Genomic DNA, 23,378 nt, shown 5'->3' on the forward strand with positions numbered 1-23,378 from the left:
TATCATGGGTACATCTAACCACCATACAGTATATGTCACACAGGTTTTTAATTTGACCTTCTTGTCAAGGTCACAGAGGTCAAATGGCGTAAATTCGCCGTCAGGCCGTAACTATGGCACGTTTCTTAACTGCAATGACTATTGATCACAAATTAAGTACACATGTACCCCTTGGTCAGGTGATCTCAGGTACCGAAGTTTGGTGCGATCTGATTTGCCGTTTGGCCTCCAGGGAGGGGGCCAAATCCTAAATTCTTCAAAATGCCATTATTTCTAGTAATGACTTGCCCAATTGGCACCAATTTTATATCATAGGTACATCTAATTCTAACAACCATTCAATGTGTCACCCGGGTCTTCTTTGATTTGACCTGCTTTTCAAGGTCACATAGGTCGAATGTACTGTAAATTGGCCATTTTGGGGAAATTGTAATTGCTTGGACCTACATCAAACCTAACACTACATGACACAATACCATGCTCTTTATCCATCTTTCCTCCACATGAGGTGAGCACAATGGCCCTGGCCATTTCATTGTTTAATCGATTGACGGACACCGTCTTCGTCAGTACACATAGTACACGTCTATCTCTGTGTGTACCGAACTATTCAACCTCTACATGTTCTATAACGTCCACGGATGATGTGCCCAGCAGCCAGAATACTCTTCAATTCGCCCTGATGTCTACTCGAGATCCGATACCGTTCCAGGCTCCAGCTGACCCAGCGTTGCTGTTTTAAAAGAGACATTTTATCAACTTTTTGAAAGACATTTTATAAACTTTTGAGAGACATTTGTAAACTTTTTGATAGTCATTTATAAACTTTTTTGAAAGACATTTATAAACTAATTAGTAATAGGACAATATTGTGCATCATTTCAATTTTGGCAGAGTATTTGCAATATCAGTCGATTCATAGCATTTAATGCATTTAATCTTAAATTTTTACTCGTTATTGCAAACAGACTGGAACCGGACCCCGAGGATTTTGACAACTGTATATTTATAATATGAACTTTGTTTAGCTTTGCCCTGTTACAGCAAGATAGACAACGGACCAACCCAACCTTTAATGTTGCATTTCCTTTTCAGAAGAAATTAACTTTTGCTTCCCAAATACCTGACTTTTTATTCCTTCATAACTAACTTTTACCCCTTTACAGTAATAATGGCAGAGCCAGCAGATCCAGCACCACCTGCTTTCAGGGGCACCGATTTTCTACCTCCTTTGTTTGATGGTGAAGTGATCGACCATGACATTTGTCATGCACATATCTTGTCGTTTATGGACTACCTCCACTTCCACAATCTCCACGAGCCAGCAAATGCTGCAGAGATGATTCATATAATAACATTGTTCAAGGCTAGACTTCGTTGCAAAGCACGTCTGTGGGCAGAGGGAAAAGTTTTCCCCACTATCGCTAATCTCAGAGCACAGTTTATGCAGAGGTTCAGTCCGACCCATTCAAATTTTGCCAATGTCAAGCATTTTCATTCTCTCTCCCATACCCCAGGCAATTCCGTCGAAATGACTCTGAATAAGATACGCTTAGCGGCCCAGCGTATTCATTATAATGAGGTCCAGGTTCGTGACAAATTCTTACAGGTTTTGCCTACCAATTGTCAGGCAGCAGTCATCATGGCTGCCCCTGCAGATGCAGACGTGGCAGTTCTTGTTGAACGTGCTCAACAATATTTAGATTTTTCTGAGCCAGACAGGCCAACTACTGCTAATAAGCAGGTATCATTTATCACTGATCAGGTCCATGTGGCCACTGCTAGTGCATCCACTAACAGTAGTGCTTGCGCAGTTGACAGGCTTACTGAGCAACTTGCTGCTCTTCGCACAGAAGTGCAAGATTTGTCTATAGAGGTCAGGACTCCACCTCAGGTTCATTTTAGTCAACCACAGTCCAACTCCGATACTGGTGCTCGTCCATATAGCTCGAACTACCGTTCAAGTTCGCCATCTCCTCTCCTGTGAGTCATCAGTCTAGACGTCCTAGTCGTAGTCCGGCTAGAGACCGTTATCGTTCCTATTCAGATAGTCATTGTTTATCCAGTAGATCCCCATGTAGGGACAGTCGTCGTTCTCAGGGTTCCTATGGTATTTCTCGTTCTGGTAACTCTCCCCGTCGTGCCACCTCCAACATTGTCTGTTATTTCTGCCACAAACCCAATCATGTGTGGAGAAACTGTTATACTTACCAGAACATGGGCAGTCGTGGGATGAACCCTACTTTCATGCCCGTAAGGCCTCCAGCGCCACCCTTTTCTCCATCCCATTATCAGCCAACAGATAATGGTCAACAGTTTCGTCAGGACAATCGATGTCCTCAACCCTACCCGTTCCAATCCTATAAGCCAGATAACAGGTCAAGGTTTGATCAGTACTCTGGACCACAACAGCAAAATTTTTAGATAGGAGAAGCACTAACTGCCACTTAGATGCCTCTCCGACTCTATTTTCTGCTCAACATTCTGGTGATCAACATTCTAGTGATCATTTGTCTTCATCGTATAATCCACATTCTGAATATCTTGGTGAATCCTCTGCTGACATTCAGCTCACTTCTAGGAATTATGCCAAAGGTTATTTACCCACAGGCCAAGGTTTGGTCATTTTATTTGATTCAGGAGCCACTGAGACTCTGATTGGTTTGGAAACTGTAAGGGACTCCCCCTATTTGTCCAAATTGCCCAAGGTTGATATTAAACCAATCAAATTTCGTATTGGTAATGGAGAATTTTTGTTTGCAAAACAGGCCATCAAGCCTAAACTTACAATTCAAGGGAACCATTCCAATGTATACTGTGTCATAGCTGAGAATTTCATTGGTCCTGATATTCTTTTGGGTACATCTACCATGAAGGAACTCAAAGGTTCTTTGGATTTCATTACAAATTCGTTCAAGGTCAGGCCAAAGAAGGCTTGGTTACGTCCTACTGTCAATACTGTCATTAGACCAGGTCAGGTTAGGGTCATTCATGTTAAAGGCAAATTGCCCCATCACATGAAAAACTCGGCACTCATATTGAATTCATCGTCTCATTTGTCTAGGTTTTGTCCTTCAACCATGATGGTCAAATTGAAACACGGTTTAGCTCCTATTCGTATTTATAACCATTCTCGTAAACCCGTCAATATTCGGTCTGACAAGCCTATTGTCTTCACCAACTTGGATGATTTTATTCATGTCACTCAAAGTTTGTCTCCAAGCTGCCTCAAGCAAAATCAACCCTGTGCTCCGTCACAACCACCTGTTGATGATCAAGACTCGCATTTGTCAGCTAGGGACATTTTAAGGCGAGATGTTAAATTAGACCATAGTATTCTGTCTAAGCCAGAACAGGCCAGTGTGTATGATATTTTGGAAAAACATGCTCCAGCATTTAGTCTTCGAGGTGAGGTTGGGACTTGTCCCAATTTTGAGGTGGACATCCATCTCAAGGATGAAACCCCTTTCTATATCCGACCATATCCGGTCGCTGAGGAAAACAAACCTCTCATCGATAAGGAACTTGATAAATTAGTCAAGTTGGGCATTTTGCATCAAGGCCATACATTATATTCCAGTCCAATTTTGCTTGTCAAGAAGAAGGATTCTACTGAGAAGCGCGTTGTAACAGATATTTGGTTTTTAAATAGTCAGGTTCATTGTGCAAATCAAGATTTCACTCCTTTAAAAACCATCTTAGCTAGGATTGGTCAGTCAAATTGTAAAGTCTTGAGTGTCATAGATTTGAAAAGTGCTTTTCATTGTCTACCTTTGTCTCGTAGGGCACAGGCCTACACCGGCATATCTGCCTACAACGGTGGTCGAACTTTTTACTATCGTAGACTACCAATGGGTTTGTCCATTTCTCTGTCCATTTTCTCTCAGAAAATCAATGATATCCTTTCTAAGATTCCCAACTCTAATCTCTTTTGCTGTGCAGTACATGATGACATTCTCATCTTCAGTAAAGATAAGAAAGAGCATACTGTACATCTACAACAAATTTTCCAGGCTTTGATTGCCAATGGCTTGAAGATTTCTCCTAAGAAATATCGCTTGTTTCAGACTAGAGTTGTTTACTTGGGTCATGTTCTGTCCATTTCTCCTGATGGTTTTGTTCAAATTTCGGCTATGAATGACAAGTGTTTGTCTATTAGGAATATGAAGACCCCTACATGTCAGAAAGCGGTCCGAAGGTTTGTCGGTGCTGTGTCATATTTGAGTCAATATTTACCTAGATTGCAGGAATTGCTTACACCTTTACATGAGCTGACACGCAAATCTAAGCATTTCCATTGGCAACCCCATCATGAGATAGCTTTTCATACTATCAAAGACTTACTCATCAAGCCACCTGTCTTGAATGCACCCACTACTAGAGGTGAATTCAGATTGTATAGTGATACTTCACATATTGCTACAGGTTCATATCTTGCTCAATACTCTGATGGGCAAGAACGCATTATTGCATACTATTCCAAGCGCTTACCAAAGGCGGCAAAGAACTATTTTGTTAGTGAGCTTAAATTGCTTGGACTCCTCATCAATGTAACAGCTTTTCAGTATTTGTTACAAGACAAGACTTTCCAGGCTTTTGTTGATCATTCTTCTTTGGTTCAGATTGTAAAGTCAAAGAAGCAGCCACTGACCACTAGGTTGCAAAAGCTGCTTGAGCGACTGTCTTCCTATAGTTTTCAGTTGTCGTACATGCCAGGCAAAGAACTTGTGTTAGCTGATTTCTTGTCACGTGCTCCTCTAGATGATGATACTGAGTTGGATAGGATTATGCCAATCGCGTTCCAGGCACAATCACCTGTTATTTATGAATTAGAGTCTCTTTCAACCCCTGTTCAGGAGCATGCATTTTATACACTGCCACTTCCTGAAAAGATTGTTACCACTGGTCATATGCAAAAAAAATGAACATTCCTGTGCCTCTTCTGCATAGGCCAAAACCAATTCCCAAACCACGAACACATGTTCCTTGTCAGCAGACAGTGACTGTTGCACCTACACACACTCCTCTTGTTAATGGCATTCAAACCAATGTGCCACCAGTACATATACGGGTAGTTGTAAAACAAGAAACACAGAAACGAAACAGAAACACAGAAACACAGAAACGAAACGCAGAAACCAGTCTTGTGGCGAATTCTGGTCTGCAGACTCCATCTTGTTGCCATGGTTGTGGCCGCGAACGCGGGTGTAACTAAAACTGGTATTCAGTCGGAATGGAAGGAGGAATGCTCATTTCCCAATACCCCTTTTAGCCTCATCAACGTGTGCGCAGATTGGCAGCATCCGGCCTTGATCGTGCCAATACACTACATGTATGTACTACACGGCGTAAATAGAAAATAGTCCTTCGAATAGCGAGTCCTGTTCTTTTGTACATTCCATGGCCTGTGCACGACACTAGGCTGAACTTCCCTACTGCAACCTCATTAACATAAACAGATATTTAAAGGGACTATTTAAAGGCAGCAGCTGGGCAGGCAAGATTGAGTTACTCCAATTCCAAGTCTAGTGCCCGCCCCCCCCCCCCACTTTACTCTATTCTAGTCGCCAAAGTTGGTCTCTCACGTCTCACATAACGTCGAAATGATTCACCCATGTACTGGTACCGTACCTTGCATTTAGTGCTGCATCAGACGGGATTTGTAGGATGATCCTGGTACTTCATGTAAATTGAACACTACAAGGCAAGATGTTGCACTGCACCTTCATTTAAAATTACATGCTGTAGGAATCGAATCGAACCTACCAAAGTACTACACCACCACCTCAAAAGACTTCACCCATATCGTGCCGCCCCCTCCCCCCCCAAGTTGCTCCATGTATCCCCTCAACAACTCTATTGCATTCCGGCTGGCCGCAACCCACCAACCTCAGATTTTACTTTTAAACGACAATAACAACGGATTGGGCAAGGAAAGTATCGGCGTGCCGCTTGATTCCAACTTTTATGAAAACCCGTTTGATTTTCGTTTCTGCGTTTCGTTTCTGCGTTTCTGTGTTTCTGTTTCGTTTCTGTGTTTCTTGTTTTACAACTACCCTACATATACTTCCAAAAGCTCCACGTGTGCCCATTGTTACATCACCGGTGTGAAGGTTCGCACGGCCAAGCACCAGGCTTATATCATCATAATCAAACTATATCAAACAGCCTAGAAACCAGGCTTATCATCCAAATCACAATATATCAAACAGCCTAGAAACCAGGCTTATCATCCGAATCACAATATATCAAACAGCCTAGAAACCAGGCTTATCATCTGAATCACAATATATCAAACACGAATACAATGTTAACTTTTGAACAAACTTACCCCACAACTTCGTTCTACCATAATATACATCCTACCATTCTAAACTCCACCCTAATACTGACTAAAGCTAAAACTCCAACCTTAAAACCTACTTAAAACATATTTACACAACAACGCACTCACCCAATAACTCAGTCACACAATAGCACCATTCAACTCTTAAAATTACCCTATATACACCATTCAACTATTACAACACCATAATTATTCACCATGGTCGGTCATCGGTCAATTCGTTACATATCCCCCATCTCAGGGGAAAAAAAGGGGATCTCAAAAAGATTCAACTTTTTCGCAGAATTCAGATTCGAGACAGTTTCTCTAAGTCCGACTAAGGTAATCAGCTCCTACGTTGTCAACCCCCCTAATGGCTCTCACATTGAACCGATAGGGCTGCAACAACAGTGCCCACCTCATGAGTCTACTGTTACTAGCCTTGTTTCTTTTCAGAAACGTCAGAGGTTGGTGATCTGTCTCCAAAATGAACTCAACTCCATATAGATACCTGTGGAACTTGTGAACACCCCACACCACCGCTAAGCACTCCAACTCAACAGTTGCATAGTTCTGTTCTCTGGGCAGTAACTTTTTACTGGCATAGGCAATGGGTAACGTCACGCCATCCACTACTTGCAGCAGCACAGCACCAAGTCCCTTGTCAGACGCGTCTGTCCGAAGAATAAACATCTCATTCAATGCTGGTAGTCTCAGAATGGGCTTTGAACAAAGCGCCCGGGGTCGAACACTGTGATCTGGTTTATCCGACGAAAGTCGATGCAAAACCTGTTGCTCCCGTCTTTCTTCTTCACGATCACGACTGGTGATGAGTAAGGTGAATCACATGGCTCGATTACTCCCATATCCAACATATTCTCGATCTCATGCTTCACAACCTCAACCATGCTAAATGGAATAGGGTAGGGGCGAACTCTCACCGGATCTGACGTGGTCAATCGGACATCATGACTCAACACTGTAGTCCTCCCTGGTGAATCAGTTAGTACATCTTGATAGCTACACAGTATCTCCTTTACCTCCTCAATCTGTTCTGGCCTCAAATCACCACAGATGTGGACATCTTCCATGGTTTCACCCACTTTGTCTACCACTTGGTCCTCTAACCTTGGTAGCTGAGTCTCTACCTCTGGGGGTTCTGCCTCAACACTCTCTAAAACCACAGCGTACTGCTCTTCTCCATCCTCCACTACAACTGCAACTTGATCTCGTGCACGTGGAATATATTGCTTCAACATGTTTATGTGGAAGGTCCTCTCTTTCCCATCCATCATCAGTCTATAGTCCATGGCATTAATCTTCTTAACAACCTTGTAAGGGCCTCGCCATTGCATCAGCAGCTTGTTGGCGTTAATGGGTAACAGTACCAACGCCTCATCACCCTCACTCATCTGGCGTACTCTAGTGCGCTTGTCAAAATACTGCTTCTGTTTCTTGGCTGCCCCCTTCAGATTGTCTTGTGCCAACTTCAATGTCTCCTCCAGACGGTTCCTCAGATCGAACACGTACTGGTATGTAGTTTTCACCTCCTGGTCCAAGTCCTCTTGTGACCATAACTGTCTAAGTATAGACAGTGGTCCCCGCACTGACCGTCCGTACAGGAGTTCAAATGGGGAAAATCCGGTACTATCTTGCGGAACTTCTCGGTAGGCAAATAGCAGAGGGTTGATATATCTATCCCAATCCTTCGGACGCTCAGCACACATTTTCTTGAGCATCTGCTTGAGCGTTCCATTGAACTTCTCCACTAAGCCATTACACTGGGGATGGTATGGTGTAGTTGTAGTTCGCTGGAAAGATAGTAGTCTGCTCACTTCCTTCATCAAATCAGCGATAAACTGCGAACCTAAGTCGGTCAGTATTTCTTCAGCCACACCCAGTCGACTGTAAATATCAACTAAAGCCTCCGCCACCCGTTCTGTCTCAATCTTAGGTAGTGCGATTGCTTCCGGGTACCTGGTTGCGTAGTCCATGAATGTAAGGATGTAGCGGTTGCCTCTGTCAGTTGGCGGAAACAGGGGTCCAATCAAATCCAGAGCCACACGCTCAAAAGGTGAACCCATCAACGGCATCTTTCCTAGTGGCACCTTTAGAACCCTGCCCTTCGGGATAAAGCGCTGGCATAGGTCACAGGAACGGCAGTAACGAGTCACTTCTGACTGTATCCCAGGCCAGTAGAACTCGTCCAATACTCGATGATAGGTCTTCCTGCGGCCTAAATGCCCTGCCATGAGAGAGTCATGGGCCAAGTACATCACCTTGACACGGAACTTCACTGGCAGCAGGAGCTGAAGATACTCCTTTCCATTGTCCACTCTTGGCGAAACAAACTTTCGATACAACAGCGATTTCTTATATCTGTAAGATGTCACCGCCCCATACTTGTTCCGCTTTTGCGTTCCATCCTTTGGATATTGGTGGAACTTGGTAAGTGAAGGATCAGTTGCCTGTTCGATCCGGAATATTTCCTTGTCTTCCAGGTCACCAACTATTTTCGGTACTCTAAGTGGCTTCAAATCCATCTTCTCACGCTTTTTCTGTGCTCGAGTCAATACCGCTGCAACTGTCCAATCGAGATCCGGGTCTCCGGGTTCCCTTGCCCCTTCGATGTTACCAATTATGATGTCATACAACGGCTTCTCCATGCACATCGCCTCAACCTTCCCCTTATAGAAGGGTGTGTCAACGGCCACTGCAGCCATCGGAACTGTCAAGGTCGATCCATCTATGAGGGTACATCGCTGAGTCGTTCCTAAGTAACGGGCCGGATCAACCAAGTCCTTCCTAATAACAACTCCACTGCACCCAGTGTCTCTCAACACCTTTAGCACCGCGGGATGTCCGTCAATTTTCCCTGAGTGGACCGGCATACTATTCAGGCCACCACCTGTGTGAGTAATTGACGATGAGCAGTTTGTGGATATGAGGGTTGGGTTCCCACCAGTGACGGAATTGAGAACTGAACCCGTCGTTGGAGTCACTCCCATACAGTATGACACCTCATGATCAGAGGCTTCACCCCCGCTGGAATCCATCTCAGTAGGCTGTCCCTCAGCTCTCATACTTGCTGCTGCAAGTCGAGTATGACAAAACCTGGCTATGTGACCAATTTTACCACAGTAGTTACATTTCCTCGTATCCTTATAAAAGCTACCCTGTTTCTGACCAAATGATGAATCTGATCTGTTTCCAGCACTGTTAGCAGTTGGAGTGTTCCTCAAAGAGACCTGCTTTACTTGTTCAGGCTGCCTGGGATCTGGCCCGAACGTTGCTCTAGGCCGGTAAAGAATATTCAGGATGTTACCTCCCCTTGCCTCTCTGTACTGATCAGCTAATATTGCCATACCCTTGACAGAGTTTGGGACTCTCTCCCGTAAGAATAGCTTTAACTCTGGTGCACAGACACGGAGAAACTGTTCTCGCATAAACAGGTCAACGATTCCCTCAAAAGTTGCACTCGCTTTCGCCAACTCCTGCCATCGGTCTAAATAGTTCCTTAGGCGAGTGGTAAACTGTCCAAAGGTTTCCCCTGCGTCTGGCTTGGCTGACCGAAACCTCTTCTGAAAACCATCCACGGTCAAATCAAAACGGACCAACAGCGCCTCCTTCAACTTCTGGAAATCCATGGCCTCAGTCGATGAGAGGCGGGAGTAGACCTCTAATGCTTTTCCCTTCAGCAGGGCCCCAAGATTTACACCCCATTGGTCTTTGTCCCACGATTGGGCCTCTGCATAACGCTCAAAACGATGAAGATAGGCATCCATGTCATCCTTTGTCTCGTCAAATGTGGGAAGTCTCGGAGTCTTTGGCGTAACTTTGGTGGTGCTGGTGGTGGTCTTAGCTGTTGACACTGCCAGTTTCTGTTGCTCCTGTAATAATTCCAACCGCCGCTGATGCTCAAGTTCTCGTTCCTTCCTATCTTCCTCACGCTCACGATCCTTCTGCTCCCTCTCTTTCTCTCTCCTCTCAGCCTCTCTCTCCTCTCGTTCTTTCTCCCTCTCGGACACCCGTTCTTCTCGCTCAGCATTTTGCTGTTCCGTCACAAATGCCTTCAAATCCTTGGCGGTTAACCCCATCTCTTTTCCCAACTGGGTAAGCTCCTTCAATCTTTCCATCCTTACTCGTTACACCCAAACTTTAGAACAAAATAAATTATATCTAGTTTAAGTGGAAAAAACAATACGACCTGAAACACAATGACCTGGAATATAATGACGTGCAGTGTAATGACCTGAACCAGAACACTCAAACCGAATTTATTCCCTACTTCAAGTTACCCTCGCACTTTCACCAACATCCGCACTCGCTTCCACTCATCATCCGACCTGTACTATAATATCACCACAATCCTGGTAAACATTCAACTCTAGGACCAATACAAACTCATAACATCTTCAAACTCTATAGTATAAAATGAACATATATACATACACCAATAATATCTTCAGCAAAACCACCTCAACTCTACCCCACTTTCAAAATTTGTAACTAAAGATGTGGGTTCCTCTTAACACACCAACATTACATAAATAGCGTACCAAATTCAAATCAAAACGCAGGGTGGTCACGTCTTTCAATCTCCAGTTAAAATAGTTTTAAATATATGCAGCAATTATGAAATATTATACACCTCTCTGCCCCAATACAAACACATACAAGATGAAATAATGATATCACACGTTATAACACACCATGTTCAATCAAGGACTACACAATTAGGCACAGTCTGATCCTCCAATGTCCGGCCAACCTCCGAGTCCTGCTGCATCCGTTTCAAACCTGATGTACTATTAGCAGATGTTAACGATATCGTTGCGCGCGCTTAGGAAGCCAGCACCCTCGAGGTCACCGGTTACTGAACTCCAATCATAACACACTGTGATCGAACACTCCGAACTTGGACCCTTGCCACCGTAAGTTGTGATCGACTCGGAATCCTGATTTGCATGTATAAAGTGATACGTAAGCTACTCCTCATATACCAATGACGTGATGTAGCCTATTGTCGTGACCGCATGGTGTTGACATCGCAGAGAGATCCTGGGAAGGTCGCCATGTGAAGGTTCGCACGATAAAACAGACTCGACACGTTCAGTCAGGTACAGGTGTCTTTAATAACTCAATGGAGGAACTGCAAATATAATAGAAGTGGGATTACAATTCAATCAACATATCTAACACAGATCAATGACTCCACACTATATCATCCTTATTACAATACATCAAACAGCCAAGCACCAGGCTTATATCATCATAATCAAACTATATCAAACAGCCTAGAAACCAGGCTTATCATCCAAATCACAATATATCAAACAGCCTAGAAACCAGGCTTATCATCCGAATCACAATATATCAAACAGCCTAGAAACCAGGCTTATCATCTGAATCACAATATATCAAACACGAATACAATGTTAACTTTTGAACAAACTTACCCCACAACTTCGTTCTACCATAATATACATCCTACCATTCTAAACTCCACCCTAATACTGACTAAAGCTAAAACTCCAACCTTAAAACCTACTTAAAACATATTTACACAACAACGCACTCACCCAATAACTCAGTCACACAATAGCACCATTCAACTCTTAAAATTACCCTATATACACCATTCAACTATTACAACACCATAATTATTCACCATGGTCGGTCATCGGTCAATTCGTTACAACCGGTGGCACCACCAGTGTCAGTGATTCCATTTGTTCTCCAACAGAATGACAAATCTCAATCATCAACCAAGGTTGTTGATGAACCTAGGCTCATTGATTCCGCTCTTCCTCCATCTTCTGTCGTTGAAGAGTATTCAGATGATATTTTAGATCTCCTGGTTAGACCCACACCATTGGTTCCAAGGATTGATAGCATGCATACCAAGCATGTCCCTGATCAGGCATCTCTGAATAAGGTATTGAAGATCATCAGACGCAAGGTGATTCGGGATTACAATCTCCCTATTGAGGCACAACAGCTTAGTACAGCACAACAGACATCTCCGTATTTTAAACCCATCTATGATTACTTAGTCCATGATATCTTGCCAGCAGATAAGAAAGCTGCTAGGGTTTTAGCATCAAATCTGAGCAGTATCTGACTTTCAATGGCATTCTGTTCAGGATTTTCTTTCCCACCAATTCTGAGAATTTCTGTTTTCAATTGGCAGTTCCGGAAAAGTATATAGATACCATCATAGGCCAACATCATGGCTCAGGTTTGCTTCTGGGACATGGAGGATGTACCAGAACTTATCTCACCATTAGGAAAAATTTCTATTTTCCATCTATGTTCCAACGCATTGTCTCGTATATTCAATCATGTGATAGGTGTCAGCAACTTAAGGGAAAGTCTGATACTACGCGGACATTTCATGAACGCATTCCAGCCAGTTTTGAACCATTCAAGACCATTAGTATGGATTTCAAATCCATGCCCACATCTCCATCAGGTTACCGTCATATGCTAGTGGTGACATATGCCATGACCAGGTTTGTTGTGGCCGTCCCACTAAAGACAATTGACGCCCCCACTGTTTGTGAAGCCCTTCTCCAGAAGGTGATTACTCTGTTTGGCGTCCCATCTGTAATTGTGTCAGATGCAGCAGCATCTCTCACCGGTCATCTTGTTGAATTACTGTGTGCGACACTTGGCATTCAATTCAGAAGCTTGTCTCTGTAGAAATCATGGTAGTCTTATGGCTGAACGGCAAATCAAATCCATTGCCGACCTCATCAAAGCAAATCTCCTTGAGTATGGTGTTTCTTGGACTCAATTCGTGTCCACAGCAGTGTACACATACAATTCATTTTCAAGTGCTCACTTGGGAGGTACCTCTCCTTTCTATTTGCTCTTCTTGCGTGAACCAGCTGATTTGTCCACTTTGAATTTCAAACCATGTCTAGGTCTCTCACGGTCACATGCTGAGTTATGTCCAACATCTGCGAAAGAAATTTCAGAATGTGTCCAAATGTATGCTACAGCTCCAAGAGCACCAGCAACTGTCTCAAAATGCCAAGATTGCTAACAAACTTCAGAAATCTCCCATCTATGCTGAAGGTCAGTTGGTTTATCTACATAAACCCAACACTACAGGGATGACAGCCAACACAAGAAAGTTTAAGACTCTTTGGGTTGGCCCATTTGTTATACACCAGGTTTTGGATAGGACACACTATATCATAGCAGATTTGAAGGGAAACATCATTCCTGATATCTTCAATTTTGCAAGGTTGAAACCAGCATTTTTGAGGGCCACAGGTCAGAAAAATGTAGCACATCTCCAGCAGTTGCAAAACTTGCTTCATAAGGCAGACAAGGCACAGGATGAGAAAGCTGTGCATGCTGCTTATGCTTTGGATTTCACTGATGAGACAGGTTCCGCTCATGACTCCACCACCTATAGAAGCGACATCTATGCCTCACAGGCTGAACTTTGTGATTTGAATATTCATTTGTCTCATGCCGAGGGTAACCATGGCATGATTGCACCCTATGTGTTGTCCACTTAAAGCAACAGGATGATTTGTCTAGGCTCACTTGGCAATCTCCCTCAGAGTTTGATTACACCACTTTGAAAGGTGCGCGTTTCAAGAATGGATGCCTAGAACTCTTGCTCTCTGTGCCTTTTGGGCAGAAACAGTTTAGCTATTGGTGGTCACCTCAATTTGAACCACATGTTGTCAGCATTGTCCAGTTTGTGCTAAGTGCCAAGGATATACGATGTACAGGGTGTCCCATCCCGTTAAAAATGTTCAAAGATAAGACCATTCATGATAAGTCACATATTTTGGCGAAAAGCCAAGAGAAAAGTGATTAGACGACAATTTATTGAGAATATGGTTTGTTTTTAAAACATCTCAAGTGGTTTCTTGTTGTCGTTGTTATGGTAATGATGTCATTTGGTGTTTGCAACAAGACGTTGCTATATTGCTTATCAAAACAAATCTTTACGAGAATAATTATTTCACCCTCATTGCTATTTTTATAAAAGCTAGTGAGTTGTTAGTTGGATAATTGTAGAAACATCTATTAGCTATAGATGTGATTTTTTTTTCTACTTGTCTTCATTGAAGCTTTGTGCAACAGTATTCTGTCTATTGAACAGTTTTCCAGTTTGAATACTTTATTTTAAATACTTCATTTTATTGGATGTTTGTACGGCTACATGTTAGCAAAGCCAACTCTCATCAGTCTTGGGACTGATTTATTTTCGTGATGGGTTTCTGTCTCCAAGCAGTGCTTGTGGCAATTGCTGTTTCGAGACAGCTCACACAATAGTGTATGATTTAAGCAATTTGGATACTTTTGCGACAACAATATTTTTTTTCATTGAGGTTTTGTAAATACGCGTGTCATCCAGAAGTTCTTCGAGTTAAACTTTATTTTTCACAGTTTTCAGATGCCTCGTCGACCGGTCCAGTCATTTTCGCAATATTCCCAGCAGAGGTTCCGACACTTCATTGTATCATTGCATATTTTAACATGCTGTTTAGCATGAGATTAATGATTCAATGTACAGTGGAATCCCGGTAACATGACCACTCATGGGACCGTGGTCTGAGTGGTCGTGTTACCGGGGTGGTCGTGTTAGTGAAGTTGGGAATCCCCAGACGAAATACATGATTATTTTTCCCGCCAAAATTGCCGACTGCATGGCGTGTGTACGCTGTACTACCATAGCAACGCTGCCTGATTGAGATTATGCACGCTCCAAAGTTTTGTTATCATGCCTCGCAAGAACAATAAAATTACATGTTACATTCTCAGAATGAGTTAGAAAAGGTAATTTTGTAACTCATACCGGCAAAATCACATTGTATTTTTTGTTTTCATATGTATTCCCATGGCCATTGTCCCCGTCTCAACAAAGCTTGGCAGCGAGGTGCTAATTACTATGCCGCGGTCGCGACCGATTACGGCAATTAGGCCTGGTGGTCGGGTTAGCGGGGTTGATTTTCAGTTTGGGACCGGCCAAGCCAGTGGTCGCGGTCGGGGTACCGGGGTGGTCGTCTTAGCGGGGGTCTCTTAATGGTAATTAGAGAGGAAACCATTCGGGACCAGAGAATCGTGGTCGCGTTGGCGGGGTGGTCACGTTACTGAGGTGGTCGCCAACCGGGGTTCCACTGTATAATATATTGTAACCTTATGATCATACTTTGTCATGAATGAAGTGGCCATTCATTAGTAAGTGGAACAAAATACAAATATTGTAACTAAGTTCGGCCGCTGGCTGAACACTGTTGGGAACCCCGAACCATATGATGTGATTTAAGTTCATTCGCTGCATGAACACCTCGTTTAAAGCCTTATTATCATTGATTGTACCCCATTCAACAATACTATGTGTTAAGCCAAAGTCATATTCCTCTAATTGTTTTTAAAAAAATATTTTAACTTCGTAAAATATTTTACCAGTTCCGCGGGATGTTGTATAGTAATTGTAAAACCTTTCTTATGAGTAGCACTGTAATGTGTAATTCTTGCAATTAAGTGTGCGGGATTATTGGAATTGGGTTCAGATAAGATACCTGTGGATAATCGTGGAAAATTCCCACGGTCTACTTTTAATCCTCCATTCTCCCCAGCGTGATCAATTTCGTGATCAATTACGTCAGTATTGATGCGGCTCCTCATTGGATGGAGACGCATTGACGTTGCCCCCTGATTGGTGCAGACAAAGCTGCGCGTGAATACAAAACAGCTGTCCGCACGCTCTCGGCAGAGAGAGATGGAGAGAGAGAGAGAGAGAGAGTTATTCCAGTCTCCCGAGTATTTCTAGTCACGTGCACGAATCGTCATCCCAACGAACTATTTTATCAATTATGACTTTGGTGTGTACAATTTTGTGAAGCAGTGTCAGAATAAAGGATCCGAACGTTAGAAGGCAAATTCAGGACTTCTTACTTTTGTAACCTGTGCAAATACAACACTGGCTCACCGAAAATAGTTGAGGGAGTTTTTTATCATAGCCTAAATGAAACCACAATACATGTTCACATTTCTGGTGGTAGTATAAGGCTATTTTTGTTTATCATTTTCACCACTGTCACGTACCGTCTGCTAAAACAGCTAAACATTATTGAATTGATATTTGATTCATTTGATGAAATCTTCAGATCCTAACAAAAACGTTGAAGGCCGCCTTCCGCGAGACTCGCCGCGACATTGACACAGAAGGTAACGACCTCTATGGACAGCTGACGATTCCAAAGCTTCATCTGACATTCATGAAGTTCCATGAGCGCTTCGAGCACTTTATTCAGGCGTGCGTCGTCTGGAAGGAATGTGTTGCTTGGCTGAAGAAGGAGCCGGGTCATGAACTGAATACAACCCGAACCGAGATGGTAGGTTTCTGTCGATCCCGTGTGTCAATCTGAGTAATACATGTAGCTATTAGCTGCATTATGATGTAAGGTGTAATGTCCCAATAGGGCCGTTTGGATGGACCAAACCCATCTAGATGATCTGGGTTGGTCTAGACTGATGTAGGCACGCACGAATGTGATCTGGTCTGGTTGGATGTTCATACTTACGTTGTTACAAGACCTACGTCAATCATGACGCGGTTGGCGATGTGATCTGGTCTGGTTTGTTTTGGTCCTTTGTAAACGATCCTAATGACTACATCTTTGACCCAGAAGAATTACGTCCCAAGCTACTCAGAAGGAGTCTTTTGCTTGTCAAGGATCAAATACCTGGGTTTATGTCTCATTCAAAGGACACAACAAGAGCAATAAGGGAGTTGTCCAAGGCCACAAGCAATGTGATGTGTCCATTGTTGAAATTACAATGTTTGGATTATTAGTCCAACAGTTTAGTCACAAGAACCTCCAGCCCCTTGGCATTGAATGAGTTTCCTGTGCTCCACTGATCAATGATCTGCCTCTTTTCAGACACTTGATGTGAACATTCTTGTAAAGATGGTCGACTACATCAGTTCGTTGGATGAGAAACTCAACTCGCTCAAAGGCCGCCAAGAATGGAGCGAAACCGTCAAGAAATTCAAACCTGTGATTGACAGAATCCTGCATTCTAAATATACAATTGGTCCAATCAGCCAGCAGTACATGCAAAAGTACAGGTAGGCCTTCTGAACTAGATAGTTCATTGATTTGATCTCAAACTAGAGAGTGTGACCAAAGTTGAGGCATGATATCATTGGACCAGTATTTCGTTTCAGGAGGCTTGCATCATGACGCTTTGGACTTATTTACCAGTCCGCCATTCTGAAATTAATGATCCGAATTTTGTCTTTTCCTCTGTAGGCCTTTATGGATGCGTATTTGCGTGATTCAGCTGTTCATAGACCACGTCTGTCCTCCCCACATCAAGGAAGAGGAGGGGCGTGTCGATTCCATCAGGCCACTCTGGATCGTAAGCTTCATTCACCTTAACATTTGCAGTTTGGAAATGTATTTGTGCCACTTTTGCAGCAACAGTGTTTAAATTGAATTTCACACTACCAGCGATTATTTCCACTCATGCACAGGTCTGGTCCAGAATTTGAAATATCATTGTGTAGATGCATGAAGTTTATCGGTATTTGAAATTTGATGATTATTTCACAGTCTCCATTTCACAGCATTCTAATTTGACTTTCTGGTGACTAGTTTATATTTCAATATTTCAGTTCCTCAGAGAAGAGGTGAACTTCCGTACGCCAAAGTCACTGACGAAGGTAGCTACGTTCTTGAGATCCTGCAAGTTCAACGCAGTCAAGAAAATCTACAAGTATGTCTCTTAAACGAAATGTCTTGTGCTCGTTTTATGGAATATTTTCTCTTTAACTAGCATTCATTTTGTCGTTAGTTGCCTCATATTCCTTCCGTCCTTTTTCCTCCAGGATCAACTCAAAATGTATCGCATGTGAAGAGCCAATGAAGGACCCTATGATACTCCCCTGCAAACACGACATCTGTCGAACATGCTTACAGGACCAAATCGATGTTGACCAAAGGGAATGCCTCAGATGTAAGGCAGTTATACCTGAAGACTTCGTAGCTCCTGAGAGAGGGGCAAATAGGTAGGTTGACACCTAGGTTAATCTTATGTTTGCCTGGTTTTGTAACAAGATTGACTTCCATTGAGCGTTTCTACTATTCGTCTTGTGCTTATTGATAATATCATTGGCTTGGTGATTTTCGGCCGGAATGCTTTCAGGGTTTAGGCCGCTCTCCTTGGTTCCCTGCCCTCAAAGTTAAAAAGCCGAGCTCTATCATACTGATCTCACTGGCGTTATTTTGCCCTCCAAGTACTCAATCATAAAACCTTGCAGACGTACTATAGAACTCAGCAGACGCTAAACACAGCAATGTTTGGCTTCCCAAATTTACCTTTGCAGTGTTTCTCTCAAACTTTTCAGGAAGGCTGACGAATCCTACAACCGATATATCTGCGCCTGCAACGAGTTCTTCATGGACCTTGTCTCCCAGCTGTGTTTTGCCGAAGACCAACCGCCAACCCAGGAAGTCATCAAAATCCTCATGTCATACGTCATCCACGAGCCCAAACGTGTCGGGATGCGTTCACATACAAAGGAGTTGACTGTTTACGGCGAGTGCATTGACCCAACCCCCGTGCTTCGATCGCTCCTGTTACAGCTCTTACTCCGATACAGCTCGAATGACGTCTGCGATCACCTCCAGTACTTCTTTAAGCGTTCTCAGGGTCTCCTGAAAGATCCGGGACATATCGTCGAGTTGTCTCTCCTCTGTGCTCGCTGCTTCGAGGTGAGTCTGTTTATCATAATCTCGGTGAAATTTGTATTCATTGCTCGGTTGTTGAAGGTCGTGTTACTTACTTGGTTACTTGGTAAGTGTATTCCTCCTCTTAGGCCGGAGAAGCTCTGTACATTTCCCAGTAGGGTAGTCATTCTTCTTCCCTTTTTCGTTAATTTCCAAGTAGAACTTCATCAACAGGAGAATACTTACTTACTTAGTCCTCTTCGTGCCTAGAGGGCAGTGGGCGCATAAGGCTTCAATTTTCATTCTTCACCTTGTCTTGTGAAAGTGCAAACTTCATTATATTTACATTTTTGCCTGATTTCAGGATTCTTATCACAGCCACTGTGGCTTGCAGCCTGGGAATGCCTTGAAGACCAGGGTCGAGTTTGCCACAAGATGCATGGAAGCGGCTGAAAAAGACATTGGCACCAATGCCCTCGACATTAGAAAGGTCGAAGCAATCGCCAAGACCAGATTCGGAATGAGCGTGGCTGCCAAAATGATGAACAGGATTCATATATTGAAAGAGGAGAATCATGACGTGCACGCTGCCAGACGACTGTGGGATGTGGCCAAGCGACTCTCGGAATCAAGCAATTCAAAGTGGCCGAGGTTGTTTCTCGTGAAGCAGCTCTGCAGAAATTATGGGATGGAGAGCTTGGACACCGTCTCGCAGCTCCGCCATCTGGCCTGGGTGATGCCCGATGAAGCTCGGGGCAGAGATGATAACGGGGTTGATAGGTTCATCCTGTTTGGTGCACAGTACAAGACCATACGTGACGAGGTGGCTGCTGTCATTTTAGGGGGCTCAGTTGAGGATTTTAGGGGGAAATGTCAAGTACGTTGTTCTTCTTCTCATTAGAATACTTTAAGAAGGTCTCTTGCAGAAACGTCAGAAGTGAAAATTACCCTTGGTTCGACTACCGGTCGAGTTGCTACTTGGTTCCCCTACTGGTCGACTTCAAAAGAGCATCTTCTGGTTGCTCCTTGAAACCCCTGATTGATTTCTGTGGAGAGCGAGTAATAATATGATATCCCAAAAGCGCTTTGAACAGGGAAACATGGAGAAGCACTGTATAGGAACTCAATATCATTATTGATATTGATATTATTATTACCTACTTTTGAGTAAATGTGGTTAGTTGGTTGTTAAAGCTAAACCTCTACTTCTTCTTTTGCATTGTTTCTTGAATTTCGGTTGTTACAGGGATTGAATGGCAACAAGCAGGTTAAGGAGGTCTCCTGTCTGTTGGCCCTGCATCGTGAGGTCTACACGCGCAACTTGTTTGAACCGAATGTTGCCCAAAGAATTACAGATCAGGTATGTCTTTTACAGGGTTTTTTCAGGTGGGTGAGGTTTTGCTGACAAGATGGGTGAGGTTTTGCTGACAAGATGGGTGAGGTTTTGCTGACAAGATGGGTGAGGTTTTGCTGACAAGATGGGTGAGGTTTGCTGACAAGATGGGTGAGGTTTTGCTGACAAGATGGGTGAGGTTTTGCTGACAAGATGGGTGAGGTTTTGCTGACAAGATGGGTGAGGTTTTGCTGACAAGATGGGTACGGTTTTGCTGACAAGATGGGTACGGTTTTGCTGACAAGATGGGTGAGGTTTTGCTGACAAGATGGGTGAGGTTTTGCTGACAAGATGGGTGAGGTTTTGCTGACAAGATGGGTGAGGTTTTGTTGACAAGATGGGTGAGGTTTTGCTGACAAGATGGGTGAGGCTTTGCTCGAACTAATGTTAATGTTATTCGATGTTACCAAGCCTGGTATCAGGTTCCTACAAAAGATTGGTTATGTATTGTAACTTTAAAGGTTTGAATAAGAATGGCTCTAGAAGTTTAGCAGATCATTTGGTGAATATATCTCGCATGATATTGGGCAATTTCTTAATGTTTGCATCAATAAAGGATGATGTTTGAGTTATCATTTCTCCTTTTCTTTGTCTCAGACCATCGACAACATGCAGAATGTGTGTATGAACCAGGCATTCATAAACAACAAGGTATGTCTTCTTCCAACATCGGGGAATGCCCAGCCTCACTCCATCAAAGTCGTCATGTCATCAGACACCTTCTTAGTCTTAATTTGTGTTGATATGTCTTAAATCAGCATGCTTTTCTATAAACTTCCCCCAAAAAAGAAGTAAAAATCAGTTGGTTTTCATCTTTAAAAGTCAGAAAAAGGATAGGTAATTTCGAGTCTTGGGTACCATTTTGTGATTTTTCCCTCTCACTTTCCAGCAAGCAGTGGTTGATACCCTCGAAAAGGTCAAATCAAACAAAATAGGCCCTGAACCAGTGGAAGCCGACAAAATGACAAAGGATGTGTGGGATCTCTTGGTGCAGACGACTCTGGTCATGCAGTCCTTGAAGGAGACACCCCTCCTCAAGCCCTTCAAGGTCATGGCCTCCCAGGCCGGGAGGATGAAAGATGCGTTTCTGCCGGTGATGCCTCATGATCATCTGGAGGAAACTCGTGCGGCTCTGCTTGCGGCCACGAGAGGTGGTGGCGATGAAAATCCTGTCTTCTACTCCTGTAGTCGAGGTCACCCGTACGTCATTGGAAATGTAAGTAATATGTGTAGAAGCTACTGTAAATGCTAAATTTAAGGTCTGCAGAATTTTTTGTCGCAGCAGTAAATGAAATGAAATGTATGTTCTTATACAGTACTTAGTACTGTACAAGTGTTCTGTCTCAAGTGGTTTATAACTATTTGAGAGCTGAAAACCAGAAGCCTTTCTGTTGAAAATGTGGAGTACACATTTTGCACTACTGTGCCATCAAAGTTGCCACAGATATTTCTGGCTTTACAATATTAACCTTTTTACCAAAATGGTGATTGTTGTTCAGTGTCGTTGCGAATTACAACATGTTAGTTATAAACATCTGCTCAAAAAAAAGCTTTTTTCTGCCAAAAAACCCTCAAGCTTGTAAAGTTATACGCAAATTTGCATGAAAAATATTCAGTTAAAGATGGTGCTTGGGATGAAAATGTCTTTTCTTTGATTTTTGGCTCACCGTAGGGGAGTCTATGTAATACCGCAGTGTCCGTCGTCGTCCGTCGACCGTCGTCCGTCGTCCGTCGTCGGTCTTCCGTCGTCCGTCGTCGTATCCTATTTCAAAAACAGTGGCACGTTTCTTAACCGCTAGGGCTATGAACTTGAAACTTTGTACACAGCACCCCCTAGGTCAGGTGACCTCTGACACTGAATTTCAGTCCGATCTGATTCTCAACTTGGCCACCAGGGGGCCAAATGTCGATATCTAAAAAGTGTGATATCTCGCTTATTAGTGACTTGTTTTCGATGAAACTTGTCTTGTAGCAAATATACATCTTATATCATACGGATTTTTAATTTGACCTACTTTTCAAGTTCACAGAGGTCATATGGCATAAATTGGCCGATAGAGTGTAAACTATGGCACGTTTCTTAACCACTAAAGCTATGAACTTGAAACTTAGTACATATAACCCCCTATATCACATAGCCTCTGGTGCTGAATTTCAGTTTGATCTGATTCTCAACTTTGCCACCAGGGGGCCAAAAGTGGATATCTAAAAAGTGTGATATCTCGCTTATAAGTGACTTGTTTTCGATAAAATTTTTATGGTAGGTACTCTTAGGAAGAATACATCACATGTTTTACGGGTTTTCAATTTGACCTACTTTTCAAGGTCACAGAGGTCATATGGCGTGAATTGGCCGTTAGAGTGTAAACTATGGCACGTTTCTTAACCAGTAAAGCTATGAACTTGAAACTTGGTGCATATAACCCCCTACATCAGATAACCTTTGATGCCGAATTTTGGCCTGATCTGATTCTTTATTCGGCCACCAGGGGGCCATAATGGAAAAAGGAAGAAGTGCAATATCTTGCTTATTTGAGTGAATTGTTTTCGATAAAATTTTTATGGCAGGGACTTCTAGCAAGGATCAATCAATCAATCAATCAAATATGACATTTCTAAAGCGCCCAAATTTGGTGAAAAATTTCACCAACTCTCAGGCGCCTTTGAAATACACTGGAAAAAGGTGTGCTTTTATCATCGTTCCAAAAGCTGCCTTTGACTCCGCAAGTCTAATGTGTGTGGGCAGCCCATTCCATAGGAGTGGCGCCGCCTTGTAGAAGGATCTGTCACCAAAACGTATGCACTTGGTGCGTGGCTCCTGTAGAAGGAAAGCGGCATCAGCCCTGAGGGAATAGGCTGACCCACGTCGGCGTTGTACCACATCAGTCAGGTAAGCCGGTGCCGCTCCATGGACTGCCTTGTAGGTGAGCAAGAGTATCTTAAACTCAAC

At 43.2% G+C, this 23,378-nt stretch overlaps 1 protein-coding gene across 2 annotated transcripts in view; it reads left to right on the forward strand.

Moving 5' to 3' along the window:
* Positions 1–23,378, forward strand: part of LOC135496126 (E3 ubiquitin-protein ligase rnf213-alpha-like) — a 64,105-nt gene that overhangs the window by 30,715 nt on the left and 10,012 nt on the right. For both annotated transcript variants that reach the window (XM_064785266.1, XM_064785264.1), the window contains exons 55-64: positions 16,468–16,695; positions 17,245–17,432; positions 17,617–17,725; positions 17,982–18,082; positions 18,195–18,374; positions 18,714–19,080; positions 19,400–19,912; positions 20,282–20,395; positions 21,026–21,079; positions 21,318–21,644. In XM_064785266.1, coding sequence (XP_064641336.1) covers positions 16,468–16,695; positions 17,245–17,432; positions 17,617–17,725; positions 17,982–18,082; positions 18,195–18,374; positions 18,714–19,080; positions 19,400–19,912; positions 20,282–20,395; positions 21,026–21,079; positions 21,318–21,644 — 2,181 coding nt within the window. The remainder of the gene's footprint in view (positions 1–16,467; positions 16,696–17,244; positions 17,433–17,616; positions 17,726–17,981; positions 18,083–18,194; positions 18,375–18,713; positions 19,081–19,399; positions 19,913–20,281; positions 20,396–21,025; positions 21,080–21,317; positions 21,645–23,378) is intronic.

Source organism: Lineus longissimus, chromosome 11, assembly GCF_910592395.1.
Source record: "Lineus longissimus chromosome 11, tnLinLong1.2, whole genome shotgun sequence".
Taxonomy (NCBI): Eukaryota; Metazoa; Nemertea; class Pilidiophora; order Heteronemertea; family Lineidae; genus Lineus; species Lineus longissimus.